Genomic DNA, 19,647 nt, shown 5'->3' with positions numbered 1-19,647 from the left:
TCTTGGTTCTGGGGTCTCTCTGGAAAGAGGATCGACACAGAAGGCGTGTGGGAGAAGGGGCCCCACTGTGTTCCGAGCATTTCCCTGTGCCTTGGAACAGGCTGGGCAAACCATCTTTGTCACCCACTTTACAGATGAGGAAGCTGAGGTGCAGAGAGGGTGGGGAATGTGCTTGAGGAACCAGCTGGTGAGCAAATGACCGAGACTCCTGCCCTGAGGCCGATCCTGTCTGACTGTCCACTGCCATCGGCCACTGTCGAAGTCCAGGGTCGGGCTGCTCCGGACACCCTCTGAGCCTCAGTTTCTTCAGCTGATGGGGGAGGGTTGCCCCTTGGAGGTTCAGGGTGGGGGGCGGGTCAGCAGGACCCCTGACCCGCATGCCTTGTTCCCAACCCATGTCCCCTCTTCTGCATCCTTGGTCCTAAGATCCGTGTCCAGGCAGCTGCCTGACCAGGGGGTGGCAGCAACCTCTGGAAGCGCTCCCTAGGGTGGGGGGGCCGCCATGCCAGGTGGCTGGGGGAGCTCAGGGAGGGTGATGACGTCTCGGACATTCGCCAGCCCTACCACACGCTGGCACTGTGCCTCTTCCCGGTTTCGGGGTGCCTGTCTGATCCCCACAAGCCAGTGCAGACCCCGGAGGCCCGCACAGACCACTAGGCTCCTTCCACCATCCCGGCACAGCGCCCGCCTCCTCCTGTCCCCGCCTCCCTCCCCTGGCTGAGCTCCAGCCGGCTGTTAACCACGGGCTGGCTCGGGAGACTGTGACGTCCCAAGAGTCAGGAATCGCCTGAGATGGCCGAGGAGCTGGGTGCACAGCCCAGACTGCCATGGGTGTCCCTGCCCTCACTCCACTTCATGGATTCTTCTAAACACACCCTCACTCCTCCCTGGCCACGCAGACTGGGCGTCAGGCCCTGGGGCGGGGGCGGGGGCGGGGCAGCACGTCAGGGGACGGGCCCCTAAGAGAAGGCCCGGCACCAGGGCTGGGGGGCCGCAGGCTCAGGCCGGGTTGGGCCTCAGAGCGAGGAAGGGTAGAGCCAGCCGTCCTGGGGGTCGGCGCTGCCCACCACCTCTGGAAGCAGGCTCGCCCCGCCCCGTGCTGGTGCTGGCCCACGACTGCCCTGTGGACAGGTGTCCTCCCTGGAGGTGCCGCCCTTGGCACCTCAGCTGGAGGTGAGGAGCCTCTGGGACCCCTCAGGTTTCGGGCGGAGGCAGGGGTGGGCTCCAGGGCCCTCCCCGCCATGGCCCACTTGCCCAGACCCACGGCCGCCCCTGCCCTCTGCTCCCCTCCTGCCTGGGTCCCCGCCTGGTGCTCTCCCACCACCCCTCCCTCGTTCTCTCCCTCTGTCCGGTCTCTGAATCCAGGCCTGGTGCCCACTGGCCCGGCCCCTCAGCCCTCCTGCAGACGGTGGTCTTTGTCAGCCCTGTCCTTGTCCACCCAGAAGGACGCCAGGCCCTCCGGTGTGCACCGCCTCTAGGGCTGCGGGGCAAACCACGGGGCAGAGAGGAGAGCTGGCGGGGAGGCCTGGATGCGGCCTCTGGGGGCAGAGGTCTGAGCCCCAGCCCGGAGGTCGGGGTGAGGTTTCAGGGCCCTGCGCTGAGAAACGGGGGCCTTTCCACAGACCCCCGGCCCAGCCCCCAGCAGGCATCCGCAGGCCCGCAGGTCCACTCCGGTAACGGCCCCAAACACCCCTCCTCCTGGAGAGGGTGGGGGACACTGAGACCGACTGGGGGCTGCTCCGCGCTCTCCGCCCTGACGGCACTGCCCATCCCAGAACCAGGCTGTCCCCAGGGCCCTGTGTACCCACAACAGGTGGGGCTCGGGGGCTTGGCTCCCTCACACCGGGTTGGGGAAGAGACTGGGGAGCCTCGGGGAGGAGTTGAGACACCCCTAGACACTGGCCTCTCCCCTGCAGAGTCAGGACTCCCACACACTGCCCTCCCTCCCAGGCCCTCCTCCCAGCCCAGCTCGGTCCCAGGACCTATCTGAGCCGGCCTGTCACCCAGCAACTTACCGCCTACCACCCACTTCCATGGGCAGGGGCAGCTTGGGGAGCCGTCCATCTCCTGCTACCCCAGCCCCTGCCGGGGGCAGCCAAGTGGAAATGGGCCCTCCATTTACACAAGGAAGCCACATTCGTCGAACTGGGCAGGCGCCGCATTTTTCTAAATAACCATAAAATGCCGCGTCAGGAGCCCACAGGATCTAGGTGTCTCCCCTGGCGAGACGAGAGTGAGCCTGGGGAGGCGGGAGGTGGTATCCTGGAGGGCCGTCCCAGGCAGGCCTGCAGGGTCACGTGCCACCTGTGTTCCCCCATGCCACCCTCAGCAAGAGGCACTCAAGTGACACCCACGGCCCACGGTCCAGGCTCTGAATTCTGAGTGTCCCACTTGCAAGTTGTGTAATCGTTGTCACACCACTTCCTCCATGGCCACCGCCACCCCCTCCACCACCATCATCACCACCATCATCACCATCACCACTGTCACACCGTCATCACCACCATCGTCACCATCACCACTGTCACACCGTCATCACCACCATCGTCACCATCACCACTGTCACACCGTCATCACCACCATCGTCACCATCACCACTGTCACACCGTCATCACCACCATCGTCACCATCACCACTGTCACACCGTCATCACCACCGTCACCATCACCACTGTCACACCGTCATCACCACCATCGTCACCATCACCACCATCACCACTGTCACACCATCACCCTCACCACCATCACCCTCACCATCCCCACTGTCTCAGTCAGCTCAGAACCCTGCAACAAAATACCACAGACCGGGTGGCTTAAACAACAGACATTTATTTCTCAGAGTTCTGGAGGCTGGGAGGTCCAATATACGGGTGGCAGCCCATTAGGTTTCTGGAGAGAGCTCTCTTGGCTAGTAGATGGCTGTCTTCTTGAAGTGTTCTCACAGGGCCTTTTCTTGGCTTGCGAGAAAGAGAGAAACTGAGAGCGATCACCCTCTTCGGATACAGGCATTAGTCCTATCAGCTTAGCGCCCCACTCTCATGACCTCCTCTCACCATAATTACCTCCTCAACGCCCTATCTCCAAACACTGTCCTGCGGGGGTTAGGGCTTCGTCACATGACCCTGGGCAGGGGAACACAATCCAATCCACAGCACCCACCATCCCCAACATCACCACCACCGTTAAAACCACCATGACCACCATCACCACGAGCTCCTCACTGCCCCACTTTCAGCACCAGCACCCTTGCCACCACGCCACCTTCATCCCTGCCTGCCTCCACCCGGGCTGCTCCGAACAGAATACCACCGACGGGGGGACTCGCGAACAACAGAAACTGACTTCGCACCGTTCTGGAGGCAGGAAATCCAAGGTCAGGGTGCCAGGGTGGTAGGGTTCTGGTGAAAGCCCTCTTCTTGGTTGTGGACTGCAGACCTCACTGTGTCCTCAGGTGACGGAAGGGGCGAGGGGGCTCTCTGGGGTCTCTTTTTTAAGGGCATTAACCCAAAGCAAGGCTCCACCCTCATAACCTGACCACCTCTCAAAGCCCCACCTCCAAGTACCATCACCTTAGGGGTTAGGATTTCAGCAGTTAAACGAACACCCAGACCATAGCACCCCCATCGCCAGCATCCTCGTCCTCATCCACTATTACTGTCACCTCTGCTACACCCCCCATCATAACCGTGACCTCCACCATCAACCGTCCCCAGCCCCACCGTCCTCTCCACCCCCCATCACTCCTGTCACCACCGTCAAAGCCACCACCTCCACTGCGCACAATACATACAACCATCACCACTGTCACCGTGTCCCGCCATCTCCTCTCCACCCTCCGTAACCACCGCATCCCACCGTCATTCCCAGCACAGCCATCAACATCACCATCACCACCTTCACCGTCCACACGACCACCCTGACCCGCCTGCCCTCTGGCTGGCGGTGCGCTTCACTGATGAAGAGGGCCTTGAGGGAGGCAGACCTGGGCTCAAGTTCCAGTCGTGCTCGTTGTGGCCACGCACTTGAGCCCACCTTCCTAATTGGAGAAAAGGAGCTCACCGTCCAGCTCCAGACCGTTGCTTCCTGTAAGGACAACTTTGCCCTCTGGGGGCAGTGGGCGGCTCTCTGTCCAGGTGGCCCCATCTCCAGCCCCCCAGGAGAGTCTCCAAGAGGTGTCTGAATCGTGGGATGACAGCTGTGACCCAGTGGTCGGGCGAGGCCCTGTCGTCAAGTGTCTGGAAGATTCCGCTTTGTTGGACAGATCAGATGCACCCGCAGCGTGGGCCGCGCGCAGACCCGGGGCAGGGCGCGGGGAGCACTGTGCTTGCCCTCAACAGAGCGTGGCTTCCAGCCCCTGTTCTTGCAAACAAGCTGGGAGGACCTTTCTGTCACTAAAGAAGAAAGTCCCTTCCTGTGAGAACCAGAGCTGAGGCGGGTGGTGAACTTCGAAGCGTTTGCGGAAATACCCATTTTGTGTTCTGACGTCCGACCTTCAGTCCTCTCAGTGACAAACCGCTGAACGAGGACCAATGCTGCTTGGAGTGGAGCTGACAGCAGGGCCGCAGGAGGCAAGGAGACGGGCACTGAACTGGGCCGGCTGGCGCCGCAAGCTCTCACCCTTAGCTGCCGCCCCATGGTCTCATCCAGGTCTCCAGCTGGGGCGTAGCCGCAGCTGCCCACCCCCGGCCCAGGCTGCTTTGCCAGCCTGGTGCCCAGCAGTATCTCTCTGGAGGCCCAGGACCACCAGGCCTGAGCCTCAATGCCGAGGTCACCGCGCCTGCTGGCTGGGCCCCCCTTCTAGGATGGCGGGGCAGCCCAGACGCCCGCGTCTAGTGGACGGCGGCAACTCAAGGCCTCGTGGAATCCGCTGCAGAGCCTCCCGAGGACACCTAGACTCCTTTTTCGCAATTAGGAAGAATCGGTCAGTGGAGTGGCTGGCTCACGGAGAGCCCAGTGACACCACTGTTCTGCGTTATTAATAAAATGAGGGAACAGATGCCCACTCGCTGGAAACCGCAGCTGAGCCCCCTTCTCAGAGGAGCATCCTGGGGCCCAAGCTGCTTCCTAAGCTAACAGATCCCTCCTTAGACCCCTCTTCCGGCTGCCCCCTACCCCCCGCCCTCTCTCACCCTCCTGTTCCGTTTCTCCGTCTGCTGCCAGTGGGGCCTCAGCCTCCCACTAGCTGTTGGCCAGGCTGCGGGTACGCTGCTTGTGGCGGAGAGGTGGAGGCGAGCCTGGAGGATACAGGGTCGGGACCTGGACCCAGGGCCACCTCACCCTTGCTCCGTGGGGTCCTGATCTGGAAGTGGGGAGCAGGGCCACCTCCAGGCCTTGTTGGGGAACTGCAGGGATGCGGGAAGGCCGGGCACAGGCTCCCACTCCTTCCAGGTCCAGACATAAAAGCCGGTGTCCGTCTTCTCCACTGCAGTGAGGCCCCGCCCACTCTCGTGGTGGCCAGTGTCTCGGTGTCTGGAGGCCTGAGCTCACACCGAAGCCTTGGGGAACAAGGGCGCAGGCCCTGCCCATCACCCGCTCCCCAGCCCCTCACTCCTCACACCTCTGTCCCCCAATCCCCACCTTCAGAGGTTCCCCACTGCAGTCCGGACACCACAGCCTGGCAGAGGGGCCCCCAACAGGAAGGTCCCACCTCCTCCAGGACACTGGCCTTTTGCTCTCACAGGCCTCTTCTGGCCTCCCACTGTCCCCCTGGGAAGCTCTCTCAGCCTGTGACTCCCAGCCCCTGGGCTACACTGGTGTCTGTCTGCGGGCCTGTGGAGGTGGGACCTGCATCTGAGTGAGCACAGGGCCAGGCTGGACAGAGAAGGAGGTTCCCCGCCCCTGCAGGATGCCCCCCGCGGGCTCTCTGGGGCCCTCCCCACGGCAAAGCCTACAGCCTGACTTCTGCAGCCAGAGGCCACTGGCCCCAGCTCGTGACTGGGAGGGGCCAGAGCCCAGGTCCCTGGAGAGGGAGGGGCAGAGGCAGGGCAGCTGGCTGCTGGGCCCCCAAGCCCCATGGTCTCTGCGAATGGGGCTGGCTGGAAGGGTCTCGGCTCTGGTCCCTGTGTGCGCCTGCCCACCAGATGACCAGGGCCTGGCGCAGCCCTGATGCTCCCCCAGGAGCCGCCTGGACCAGCTGGGGTCTGCATTTGGGCGAGCCCAGCTCTGACACTCGCACCTCCCCCGCCGTGCAGTGAGTCAGCTTCACAGTCACTCTCCACCCCCGGGAGACTGTCACCCAGGACCTGGGACCGCAGTGCACCTGGAGTTGGGGCAGAGGCGGAGGAGGGGGAGCGTTGTGACCACAGAGAGCACTGAGTCACATGTGGGGGAGGAGGGAGGAGGTCGGCAAAGGCTCTTGCCTTCCCCCAGGAGAGGAGTGAAACCTACACAGGGCTCCAGGCTCCCTGGTTTTGCCCTCCTTATGAGCTAAGGGAACATGGGGGCCAGGCTGAGGGCTCAGCGTGGGACCAGGGTCAGGGCTCAGCGTGGGACCAGGACCAGGGCCAGGGCTCAGTGCGGGACCAGGGTCAGGGCTCAGCGTGGGACCAGGGCCAGGGCTCAGCGTGGGACCAGGGTCAGGGCTCAGCGTGGGACCAGGGCCAGGGCTCAGCGTGGGACCAGGATTAGAGCTCAGCGTGGGACCAGGGCCAGGGCTCAGCGTGCGACCAGGGTCAGGGTTCACCCAGGCCAAGCACAGCAGATCCCTGAGTCCTGGCTGATCAGGAACCTTCCAGCTCCTTCAAGCCTCTAGGCTGGGGCCACCTACACTCCCTCATGAGCCCAGCAGAGGGCACTGTGCAGACCTTGAAGACAGAACAAAGGGCTCAGCGTGTGACCAGGCCCTTGGTCTGGAAGGGTCTGTGAGGGTGCCACAACCCCCTGCAGTTTCCACATCCACACACTCCTTGGCCCCAGGCTGGAAGACCGTCCCTGGAGAGGCTGTGTCAGAGGGGTGACAACCACACCTCACAGCCTGGCTTCTGCCAGGGGCTGGGGGCAGCCAGTGAAACCCAGACCCCAGGAGCTACGCTGGGGCCCCCACCCCACTGGGCCTCTGGCTCCTCTTCTCACTGGGGCTGCTCACGACAAGAAGCAAGACTCGCTTCCAGAGCCCAGTTCCTGGGCCCTGGCCAGCGCAATGGGCTTTTTTTTTTTTTTTTTTTTCTGCGGTACGCGGGCCTCTCACTGCTGTGGCCTCTCCCGTTGCAGAGCACGGGCTCCGGACGTGCAGGCTCAGTGGCCATGGCTCACGGGCCCAGCCGCTCCGCGGCATGTGGGATCCTCCCGGACCGGGGCACGAACCCGTGTCCCCTGCATCGGCAGGCGGACTCCCAACCACTGCGCCACCAGGGAAGCCCAATTATTTTTGCCTGATTGTTTCTTGCCTTTTTTTTTTTTTTTTTTTTTTTTTTTGCGGTAGCGATGGGCTTTTTGTGCCTGCTCACGTGTCAGAGGGATGTGGCCATTCCCCCACTGAGCCTGGGGTATCCAGCCCACCCTTCCGGCACTGCCCAAGAATCCCCTCCTGCCCAAAGTCCACAGCGGTGACCACACTGACCGGGCGTCACACAGCGGGAAGTCTGCGGTCTGGGGCAGGCCTCAGGACCCCTCCGTGAAATGGGGCCGTCACGGGGACAGGCCCAACGTCCACCCGCGAAGGCCTGTGCCCCCCGTAGGCCCGGTTGGGTAGGAGAGGCGGCAGGCAGCAGCGGTGGCTCGGGAGGGCTGAGGGCCCAGAGCCACGACCTCCAACCACGACGGAGGACCAGGCTTCTACTCCCGCCTCGGCCTTCCTTTCTGGGCAGTGGGTGAGACTGTCCCACGTGGCTCTGAGACCATCCATCTTCTTCGTTCTTTCCATCCTGTTCTTTGAATGGCATCATCTATCAATCTCGAGCGCTATCAAGATCGCTAATTCTTCTGTTAGTTCACATCTACTGTACAGCCCTTCCAGTGAATTTTTCATCTGTTGTACTTTTCGACTCTGGAATTTCCATGGGTGTTTTTTTTTTTAAAGAGGAATGTTTTTTTGTTTTTTTTTTTTAATACTTGTATTAAGGTGTCATCTGTCTATTCTTAATTAAGATAGCTGAGTTTCCTTTAAGATGGTCACAGAAGGGCTTCCCTGGTGGCGCAGTGGTTGGGAGTCCGCCTGCTGATGCAGGGGACACGGGTTCGTGCCCCGGTCCGGGAAGATCCCATATGCCGCGGAGTGGCTGGGCCCGTGAGCCATGGCCGCTGAGCCTGTGCGTCCAGAGCCTGCGCGTCCAGAGCCTGTGCTCCGCAACGGTAGAGGCCACAACAGTAAGAGGCCCGCGTACTGCAAAAAAATAAAAATAAGATGGTCACAGAAGCAGGGTGTGTTTGTTTTTTGACCACGCCCCGCGGCATGTGGGATCTTAGCTCCCCGACCAAGGATCGAACCCGTGCTCCCTGCAGTGGAAGCGTGGAGTCCTAACCACTGGACCGCCAGGGAAGTCCCTCCAGGTTTTTTAAAATAACTTTTTGTTTATAATCTTTTTATAGATACTCTCTACTTGATACCTTCCTTTCTTTTTTCCCCCTTTACTTCTTTAATAATGGTTTCCTTTTGTTCTCTGACCACATTTGTAAAGGCCAATTGGAAGTCTTTTCCTGTTAAATCCAACATCTCACTCCCTGAGGCAGTGTCCTTTGCCTGCTTTTTGGTAACAATATGGTATGTGGCCGTATTTTCCTGTTTCTTTGCATGTTCATAATGTTTGGTTGGAAACGGATCCTTTTAGGACATATATCCACCAGCTCCGGGTACTGGTCACCCCAAACTGGGACTTGTGATCTGTTTGTTTCATGTTTGGCTGGCTGGGTCACCTCAGTGGCTCCCCTGCAGCCCCTGACGGAGCCCCCATGCTCCTTCTCAGGGGTGCGGCCTCCAGCAGGCCCCCACTCCGCCCACCTACCACCCCATGGCAGTGGTTTTGCCAAAGCTCTGTGTGGCCCCTGCCCACAGCCAGCTGTTAAGTTCCACTCACAGCTGGCCGGCTGCTCTGTTGTTTTTAACAACGCCCTGGGTGTACGCTGCTTCTCAGACCAATCCAGTCAAATTTGGCTCCTTTGAAGGAATCGATACTGAGCTCAGTGCTTGAGATTTTTTCCCTGACCCACAGACAGCCTACAGTTTAGCCTGCATCACCAGTACATCTATCAACCTCCTCCCACTGGCCTTTCTCCACGACATCCGGTTTCTGAGAGCAGCCTCAGACTTGCACTTCTCCACACTCTGCAGCAAACCAAGTCAGCTCCTTAGCAGAGGGGCCAGGAGCTCAGTCCCACGGCCCGCTCCTCCCCGGGAAGAACCTCTGCGCACAGCTCTGGGGCTGGGGGTGAGTGACAGCCCTGCTTCCGGAGCTGAGTGGTAGGTGGAAGGGGCAGCAATCCAGGCCTCCCGGGCCTGCCACGCAGGTGAAGCACCCTCACACACAACCTGGGCTCCCCTCAGCAACCTGCCCCGCGTCCTCACAGACATAGCGGCTGCGACCCGGGAACGCAACTGCCGGACAGGGCGGCCGCCCCAGCAGCCCTTCTCGGGAGACCTGTGTTCCCTGGAAGCAGGACAGGGACTTTGTCTGACCACCCTCTGGCCTCAAGCTGAGCCCAATGCCCAGCACACAGCAGGCGCTGAGCAACGCTACGCATGGATGAAACAGAAGCACGTTTACGAACCAAGAAAACCCACTGAAGCTGGTGCCTGTGGATGCCTCCTTCCTGGGGCTGCCCAGGCAGGTCCTGTTTGACCAAAATTCTGCTGCCGCTGTGCCACAGCCTCCCAGGAACAGAAGCAGCGTGTGTCCCTGCCGCCGACCTCCATCCCTCCAGAAACATCTGGCTACGGTGGCCCCGAGCTGCCTCCAAAGGGCTCTGCCTTCCGACCTGGGTAATCCTGGCCAAAAAAGGTCCAAGCAGAGGCTGCGACTGCCTGCCTTCCTTTCTTCATTCATCTGCCGTCCACCCACCCCCCCTCCAACCCCCCACCCCACCACCTGGCTCACCAGAGGTGTGAGTGCTACCACATGGACACGCCCAGGGCAGGGCCTCACTGCCTCCCCCCGCACCGCCACCCCCCCGCAGGAAACACTGGTGAGGCGGGGCAGTTCACCCCAGACCCCTACGCAGGCTCAGCCTTCCCCAACTGGAGGACCTCCAGGACCTCCCACACCGTGGGTCTAACCTGGGGCGCCTGAAGACCCCCCAGCACTGGGGAGCAGGCACTGCAGGCAGCGGATCCAAAGCAAAAGAGACTGTGAAGGACCACCGACCCACCCAGCCCCCTGGCAGATGCCTGAATTCCATCTACAACCTGCGAGTCCAGCCTTTGCTTGGCCAGGCTCAGGCAAGGAGCAACCCCGGCGGAGGCTGCCTGTCCTGAGTCGGGGGTCCCAGGCCTCCCAGCAGACTCTGGTCTCCTCTCCCTGGATCCCGGCGCTGCGGGCAGTGCCCAGGAACGGTCCCTTATCCACCACAGGCAGGGGTGACACCTGCTGCCCGTCCAGCTCCGGGGACGCCCCGATTCCTCCCGCGGAGGGAAGGAGAGGCTGAGGACACGGTGCGGCCACAGGCAGCTTCCTCCCAGCTCGGGGTCTGCCAAGTCGTTTTGACCACCGAGAAGGGGGAAGGTCAAGGTGGGCAAACAGACCGGAAGGGGCCCGCCGAGTCCCGACAGGGACGACTCCTGGGCTTATCCCAGGGCACCGGTGCTGCCTGCCTGGGGCGGGAGGAGTATGCACCACTCGCGCTGTGCCTGAGCTCGCTGCCCCTGCAGGGTGAGCAGGGGGCCTGGAAGAGGCTCTGCCAGCGGGACGGAGACCCCACTGCCCCCGGGGGCTTCAGGAGAGGAGACGGAGGGGCCGATGCACGGGCGGATGAGGCGGCCTTCCCACCCGGCTCCGATTTCGCACCCAGTCCAGTGGGGCCCCCTAAGACTGTTTAGGAAAGATTCTGAGACCAGAACATTCTGACCCCTTGAGCCTCTCAGAAACTGGATGGTGAGTGAAGAGCAAAGCCCCAGGGGTGGGCACTCGGGGGCGGGGCAGAGGCGGGGGCACCCATGGGCGGCTGGGCGCCGCCGGGCTCCGGTCCTCCCTGGGCACGCGCACCTCACGCTGCACCCCGAGAAACCTCGCACCGCCCAGGATCTCCAGCACTGAGGCCATGAGGAGGGGGCGTGCCGGCTCGTTAGGGGAGAGGGAAGCAGGCAGGGCCGAGTCCTGCCCCTGAAGAACAACGCAGCACAGGGGGCGTGTCTGGTCCTGGAAGGAGGACAGACTCCCTCAGCTGGTCGGTGATGAGTGCTCATTGATCGCCACAACACAGCCAGGATGGGGGCAGGTTGTGAGGGCAGGACAGGAGTCTGGCCTGGGGTCTACAGACTGGTGGGGACACAGCACCCACGGGGGGCCGTCCCCCCCCCAGCACAGTCCCGCTACTCCAGAACCGCTGGGCTGGGGTCGAGGGGCTGACAGTGGGGAGGGAGCTTCTCCGCGTGTCCGTCCATCTCCACGCTGCCACCCCTGACATCTAACCCTGTCAACACCTCAAGCAGCTGCAATTCAACCACACAGGGGACGCACAGGAGTCCAAAAGTGGCACAGAAGTACACGGTGCACAGACGTCGCCCCACACACGGGAAGGAAACCGATGTGACAACACAGCAGGAGGCAATCTGGCCCAAAGAATCAGCAACGACACTGTGAAAACGATCTGTGCTTGTTTCACAATCTTCATACCCGCATTTAAAGCAGGAAACGCACGGTCCACAGAGCAGCGCCGGGCCGGCCGTGACTGCCACCGCACTAGAGCAGCGCCGGGCCGGCCGTGACTGCCACCTCGCTGCTGGGAAAGATGTAGAAACACCAGAGAAGCCGACTGCGAAGCAAGCCCTCAGCTCTCCTCGGCTCTCACGGAGGGCTCTCGGCACGCAACAAACACAGGAATGAAAACTACGTGCCGATTCTGCTACCCAAGAAGGGGATGCAACTGAAGGCGAAGCAGTGAAAAGAGCACAGAAAAGCACACCCATTTCACGTACATTCGAAGAGGGCGACCACGGCCAATAACGGGCTGTCCTACGGCTGTGCTGACGAGCGACATGACAGAGAGGCTGGGAATCAGCTGCAACACAGGAAACACAGCCGCGCCATCCCGCGACTGGCCTTTGCGAGACCACCAGCACAGCCAGCTTTCCACAGCTGAAAACAGGAGTTCAAATCCTGCTAGACAGCTCAGCTGCGTGCTTTACTGTTTTTGTTATATCGCCTAAGGCTAATTTCTGAACATCTGGTCAAAGTTTATTAATGCAGAGACTGTAAATGTGAAATTATGGGGGATGAGGCCTGTAGGTTGGACTCGGAGCCAAGATGCTCGAAACACTGGCAGTGCCCTGTGGCCCCACGTTGAGGTGACGGGCCCAGCCGCCCGCTCCTGCTGGCTTTAACGGAGCAATTCTACCACATCAAGTAGGCGTGCAGCCTGCTGCATCTTGGGGTCTGAGCCTGAGAGGCGGGATGTGCTGGCAACATGGAGAAACTCTGAGAGACTTGTGCTGCTACGTGAGCTCACGACTGAAGGGGGACGTGTGGCCTGTAGAGCCACAGGCAGGGGCCACACCGACTCTTATTCTATTGAGTCCCGCCCTCGGTGACCTGCCCGACTCAGGGCCGGCCCCCAGACCAGCAGACTGAGTCCTGGAGGAGGGGAGCGGTGGGCCACAGGAAGTGCCAGCCCGGTCAAGTGGCATCGGGTACCACCATTGGTCGGCTGAAGGCGGCTCTTCCCCACCTGGACAGAGAGACATCTCCACCCTCGGACACAGCAAGGCTCAGCCAGAGAACATGAGGCTGGCTTCCAGCCACCGGAGGCTCCGGTACGTTTTGGGTCTGGGTGGGCCCTTCAGGAAGACCCCCCTGGCGCCCATGTGGCACGACAGGCCACACGGCAAAACCCCGACGGGGCGGGCCGTCCTGAGGGACGTGACCCCTGAGACCGCAGGTCGGGCCCTGCTGCCTCAGGCCTCACCCGCTGTGGACGAGCCGGGCAGAGGGGAGCGAGGCGGGGCGCCGCGAGGCCCAGCGTGCTCCCAGGGCGCCTCGAGCTTGACGGCGGCCCTGAGGGCCCTGCGCCGCTGTGCCTGCTGCCGCCTGCCGAACACGGAGCGCAGCGCGCGCAGCTGGCCAACCTCCTGTGCCGAGAAGCAGGGCTGCCCCTCCGCAAAGCGCACCACAGCGTCGAAGGATGCAGCCGCCTGTTCCCAGGCCGCCTCGTCACCCACCCCCTCCTCGGCCAGCTCGGGACTCCCCGTGGCCGCGCTCCCAAGGCGGGCCGGGGCGCCTCCCCCGAGCCCGGGGATGTGCACGAAGGTCTGGTCGGGAGGCTTCGTCCTGAGGCGCTCGGGCTCCTCCTCTGAAGACGAGCCTTCGACGAGCGTGACCTCGGGCCACAGCTTCCTCCAGGCCCGGCTGAAAACGGCGCCCGGAACCGCGTTCCAGGCACAGGCCACGTCGAGCACGGCATCGCGCACACTGCAGCGGGGGGTGAAGGCCTGCAGCGTGCCGCGAGGGGTGACGAAGTTCCTCATGAAATCCCTGCGAATGCCCTGGTCCATGGGCTGGATCAGGGAGGTGACGCTGGCGGGCAGGAAGATGGTGAAAATGTTCTCCGAAACCAACTCGGCCTCCCGCGGGTGGGCGCGGGAGCCGTCCAGCAGGAGGATGGCCTTGCTGTCTTCGGGCAGAGCCACAGCTCGGAAGTGCTCCTTCACCGCGGGCACAAAGATGTGATGGAACCAGTCAGTAAAAATCTCCTTGTCCACCCACGCGTTACCTTGGGCCTTGTACGCGACAGGCAGGTGCTGGATGCCCTGGACCGCCTTGGGGCCACCGCATTTCCCGACCACCAAGGGTTTGATCCTGTGGGAGCCCGTGGCGTTGGCGCACATGAGGACGCTCAGCCTGTCCTTGTTCTGCTTGGGGCCGGGCACCGCCCCGCCCTCCGGGCTGGGACTGGGCGAGCTGCGCCAGAAGAGGCCGGTCTCATCGGCGTTGTACACCTGCTCAGGAGACAGGCCGTGCTCGGCGGTTAAGCTCCGGAAGAAGCCGCAGAACTGCTCTGCAGCCTGGTGGTCGGCCGCCTGTTTCTCGCTGGACGCGTCCAGCTTCTTGATGCCGTGTCTGGCCTTAAAACGCCAGAGCCAGCCGCCAGAAAACACGCAGGGCTCGGTCAGCTGCATCTGCTCGTATAAGTCCTTGGCCTTTTCAATGAGCATGGGGCCCGAGACGGGCACGCCCTCGGCACGCTTCACCAGGAACCACTCGTACAGCACGCGGTCCAGGTGCTCGAGCTTGGGCGTGTGCAGCGTGCGCCGGTGCGCCAGGGCCTTGTCCGAGTCGGAGTTGGCAAAGAAGCGGAGCAGCTGGGCCTTGTGGGCCCTGATGTCGTACAGGGTGGACATGCCCACGTTGTACTCCTGCATCAGCGCCTTCCTGCTCTCTCCCTTCTCCAGGCGCCGGCAGATGTCCATCTTCTCCTTCAGGGTCAGCACCACCCTCTTGCGCTTCTCCCCCAGGCTCCTCCCGGCAGCCGGCTTGGAGGCCATGAGGAGGGGGCTCGTCCCGGCCGACAGGGGTCGCACCTGAGCCAGTACTGGAGGACTTTCCAACCCTCCCTCCCCTCCCAACACCCTCGCCCACTGGCGTCCTGCTGATACTGATACGGGCCCACCACAAGCCAAGGCCTCTTCCAGGCTCAGGCAGCTTCCCGGCCCTCTCTGCAGGGGGGACGAGCGTCAGCCACCCGAGGCTTCCACGGCTGGAACCTCCAGCCTTCTCTGCAGGGACGGTGGCAGCTTCTCCCTTCAAGCACGGACCGGAGGGTAAAGGGGCCCCGGGAACTGGTTTCCGGCAAATCGAGATTTCACCGTCTGAGCCGTGGGCGCCTCTCTCACGCACATCGTGCTTTAGCAGCTGGAAAGCAAAAGGGGGAAGAAAGAATAACTTTACGGAGCCCGTTACTTTCGACGTGCTGGGGAGCGGCAGGGGACGGTGTCGTGGAGGCGATGAACACGCGAGCTGGCCGGCAGGTGGCGCAGGGAAGAGGCCTGCCCGGCGGAGGGGGGCTGCCTGGCGCGCTGGGCACACTGGCACTTCTCAGCTTCCACAGTGACCTCTGAGTCGCTCGCTACGGCTCCAAATTGAAAGTGGCTCTCTTGGAAGCAACCTGGCCTCCCGGGAAAAACGCCAAGGGCGATGCCACTGGACGAAGCAAGGAAGCCATAGGCACTGAGCGACCTCAGAGCCACGTCCCACCTCCAGAACCAACCTTCCCGCTGTAGCTGCTCTCGGCCCACCTGACCTATCCACCTTCACAAAGCCCTTGTTCCTTTGAGGGCGGCCGAGGCAGGGGATGGAGGTGCTGCAGGGGGCAGGGATTCCTCTAGACTTCCGGGGCTGAGGAACCTGCAAACCTCTTCTGAAACAAGGTCCCCTCAAACCCTCTCTTTGACAGCAGGCCCCAAACTGCTTCTAGAAAACCAGGCCTTGGTAGGCCTCGGGCTCCTCCCAGAGGGGCTGCCAGTCTCTCAGCTACTGGTCCCCACAGCGACATGCTCAGACGCCAAGGATGCCTCTGGACGCACAGTCACACGTGAGCGTGCAAACACTCACACGCACCCTCCCTCCCTTACACACACACAGGACACTGGAAAGGGCCAGGCCAGAGCGGGCTTCCTGAATACTTGTTGATCGAGAACACTCTATGAATAAATTATTAATTCATGCTGGAAACAAAAATACGAGAACTGTCTTCTGGCCCCGCTGGGAGCAGGGTGGTCTTCCTGCATCAGTTACGTATCCTTGTAAGTAGTAAACTTTGTGTTTAAGTTGACATACACGTCTTTGGTTAAAGCTAGTAAGAGAACATAAAGGAAAGTGACTTATATAAACCCCACAGCTCTGGTCTAACTTGTCTTTCATCATCACCTACCTTTCATCCTCATAAAGATCTGGGTCATTACAGTCCCTTCCAGCTGGTCATGTCCATCCCTTTATGACAATTTCCCCAAACGCCCCCCACCCCCACCCCTCCCTGCTCCGTGGAGCAGACATGTAGGACTTAGCAGATGGTCCTGGCTGACGTGGGCAGCCTCTGAGAATCACAGCCCTGTCACACGTCACCTGGTAAAATGCCAGCTTCTTCCAGCCCCTGAGGAGTGAAGAGCTGTTATCCCCACACTGACCAGCCCTGGCTGGTCTGCTCGGGCCGTGTGGCGTGTCTGCCACGAGTCCTGTCTTCTCCCTCCCGGCCAGCTGTGTCCCCTGGCTTCCCTCGCACCCGGGAGGGACTGCCAGTCACCGAGGCAGCACCACAGGCAGCTGACAGCATCCGTCGCCAGGTCCCAGCGTGGAAAGGCAGCAACTCCCACCTCACCTCCCTCCCAAACCCTCACACTCGGCTCTGTCCAACTTCACGCCATGGGTGAGGCCGCAGGACTACTCACGTGTGCAACATAAAAAGGTAGCCCCTTGAGACCACAGCTCAACAGAAATGAAGTTTATTCAGATGTAGCAAGAGTCCCAAAGACAAATCCTAGGCATGTCAGCAGCCAGCCCAAGGTACGTCCTTTAACCCTTCTGAGTCAGTCTCTTGGTCTGCAAAGTGTGGGTGCTGGGCCTGCTGGGACCTAAGTTCATTCTATTGGGTTGGCTATAAAGTTTGTTCAGGTTTTTCCATAAGATGCTAGGGAAAATCCCGAACGACCTTTTCGGCTAACGCAATATTTACTGGGGGACAGTGTGACTGTGCACTGCTTGGCCCTGTGGAGAGCAGAGGGAACTAAAGGCCATAATCCATCCTTAAGGAAACATTTAATATAAAACCACCATAAAAACCAGGAGGAAATAGGGGACCCCCGGTCACTTGCGAGGGACTGACTCTAAGCACAAAAGGCAGGAGGAAGGGCCAGACGTGGCACCGGGAGGAGGCTCAGCGCCAGACACGGGCTCACTGTGGACGCTTCCTCACGTCTGAGCCTGATACAAGGGAGATGGAAACACCGGTCCCGCTGGAGAGACAAAAACTTCCTTTAAAAGTGAAATTCAGATATTACTTCTGAAACAATTTCTTAAACCAAAAGGAAACAACACGGCCAAAAAATTAAAACGGTTTTAAGCCTTGCCACTGATACCCTCTTGGGCCACAGGGGCAGAGTTGGGGCAGGAGAGAGAAGAGTGGGGCACCACCTGCATTCTGCCCCTTCCTGTAGGCGGGGAGACGCTCTTCCTTAGAAGAGAGCCTGAGGAATTTAGGAGGAGGATGTGAGAAACCACGTTTCCTCGGCAGTAGCCAGTAGTGTGCAAGGGCGTGTGTGGGGAGCGGGGCGACTATCAGAAAAATACTCCGGACACAAGTGTTCCGGCCCGAAGAAGGGCTGGATTAAGTCTTGAGGGGCAAGAGGGAATGGGGAGGGGTCCTGGGTCAGGGGCGGACGTGGGGGTGCGCACCCTGCAGAGAGGGGAGGCGGGCAGTTACCCACGCAGACCCCTCCTTCGTGGGCGCAGGTGCGGGGCCGTGGGCAGCCCGAAGCAGGGGGACGGCTCGGGTTAGGGGAGAGGCTTGTTTTGACAGCGTTTCTAACGCCGGGGGCCACGTCTGGGGCAGAAAGGCAAAAACCAAAAAGAAAAGAAAGCAGCCAGGTCTCAGGCCGGCTCCTTCCTGGCGAAGGGACCTCGGGGGCTGGTCCTTCCTCGGGGGGAAGCCCCGGCCAGGCTCGGAGGGAGGCTGCGGAGAGACCAGATCGGTTTCGGGGGCCCGGGGGAGGCTCCGCACCAGCAGCTCGGCCCCGGGCCCCGCCCTGCGCCCCCGCAAGCCTGGACACCACTCACCTGCTGACCACGAGCCGCCACCGCCGGCCGGAAACGCCCCGCCCCCCGCCGGTCCGCGCCGCTCCGCCTTCCCCCAGCCACTTCCGGGACGCTCTAGGCGGCCCGGGGGACTCGGCGTTTCTGTGTCTCCGCGGGTAGCGGCGGGCGCGCGGTGACCATAGGCTCGGGTTCGGAGATGGGTGCATCTCTGGGCCGAAAAGGCGGGGCCTCTTGTCCTGGGCAGGGGTGGCAGCAGGGTAGGGTGGGCCCGGCGCCCCCAGCCGGGAGGCCTCGAGTGGGGACGTTTCTGATGAAGGAGGGCAGTGCTTGAGCCCCTCCCTTTGCGAAGTCCACCGACCAACGCTGTTTTCCTCCTCTCTGGCCTCATCCACCCCTAATTTAGATGATTTGGATGATAAGATTTAAAATTTCTGAGCTGGGGAGACTTGGATGAGATTCAGACTTGAGTTGATGCTGTAATGAGTTGAGATTTGGGGGACCTTCGGATGGGGTGAATGTATTTTGCATGGGGGGCAGAGGACGTCCAAGCTCGAATCCCCAGAACCGGTGACTGGGTCACCTCACATGGCATCAGGGACTTTGCAGATGCAATTGCGTTACGATTTTTGAGATGGGAGATTATCCCGATTATGAGGATGGGCCCGGTGTCATCACAGGGTCCTCATAAGAGGGAGGAAGGAGGCACAGAGCCGGAGAAGGATGTGAGGATGCAGAAAAGATGTGACAGAAGCCGCAGGATGGAGTGTGCACCTAGAAGATGGAGGAAGGGGCCACCAGCCAAGAAATGCAGGGCCTGCAGGAGACGGAAAAGAGCCTGCAGAAGGAAACAGCTCTGTGGACACCTTGATTTTTAGCTCCGTAAGGCTTGTGTCAGACTTCTGACCTCCAGAACTGTAAGATGATAAATGTGGGGGGGGGGGTGGGGTTTTTTTTGCGGTACGGGGGCCTCTCACTGTTGTGGCCTCTCCCGTTGCGGAACACAGGCTCCGGACGCGCAGGCTCAGCGGCCATGGCCCACGGGCCCAGCTGCTCCGCGGCATGTGGGATCTTCCCGGACCGGGGCACGAACCCGTGTCCCCTGCATCGGCAGGCGGACTCTCAACCACTGCGCCACCAGGGAAGCCCTGTGTGTTGTTTTAAGCCCAGTTTATGGTCATGTGTTGCAGCAGCAACAGGGAACTAGGATAGATTTGCATAGTTCTCTCCCTCTTCGTTCACCTTCTTCCCTTGGCTCCCAGGACGCGACCACCCCTGGCCCTCCTTCCTCACCCTCCCCTGCTGATTCCCAACGGGCCAGCTTCACCCCTGGGCTCTCTCCTCTCTGTCCACGCCCCCTCCTGGGATCTCCTCCAGTCTCCTGCTGTGCCCACCAGCAAAGGCAGGCAGCTCCCAAATTTATGCCTCCTGCCAGGACCCCTCCCGCAAACTCTAGCCGCCTGTGCCCTACCCAGCGTCCCGACGTACGTAGCCTTCTAACCCTCGAGCCGGCATTTCTACAGCTGCGCTCGCATCCCTCCCCTGGCCGGGCTCCAGCTTCACACCACCCACCGCGGTGAGTGGCAGCTCCACGTCTCCATCGCTCCGGCCAAAAACGCGGAGTCGTCCCTGACTCTCTGTCCCCCCACCCCCACGCTCTGCCCTCCACATCCAGGCAGCGTCTGGCCTCTGCTCACTCCCCCCAGGCCGCCCTGAACCCGCTGTTGCCTCCTGGCCCTGGCTTCTGCCCTTGCCCCCCGGCG

At 61.4% G+C, this 19,647-nt stretch overlaps 1 protein-coding gene across 1 annotated transcript; it reads right to left on the bottom strand.

The window, feature by feature from the left end:
* Positions 1–2,812: 2,812 nt before the first annotated feature.
* On the bottom strand, positions 2,813–17,963 carry JRK (Jrk helix-turn-helix protein). Its single transcript, XM_022555428.3, has 2 exons — positions 17,909–17,963; positions 2,813–14,992 (listed from the first exon to the last, which is right to left on the bottom strand). Exon 2 carries the CDS (start codon positions 14,623–14,625, stop codon positions 13,039–13,041), a length of 1,587 nt encoding a protein of 528 aa, XP_022411136.2. The 5' UTR covers positions 14,626–14,992; positions 17,909–17,963; the 3' UTR covers positions 2,813–13,038.
* Between the last annotated feature and the right edge of the window lie 1,684 nt (positions 17,964–19,647).

The sequence above is a fragment of the Delphinapterus leucas genome, chromosome 17, assembly GCF_059928025.1.
Source record: "Delphinapterus leucas isolate spDelLeu-1000000601 "Yukka" chromosome 17, BTC_Dleu_Yukka2, whole genome shotgun sequence".
Taxonomy (NCBI): Eukaryota; Metazoa; Chordata; class Mammalia; order Artiodactyla; family Monodontidae; genus Delphinapterus; species Delphinapterus leucas.
Note: the sequence above shows the minus strand (reverse complement) of the source record. Positions and strands in the feature narration are given on the sequence as shown.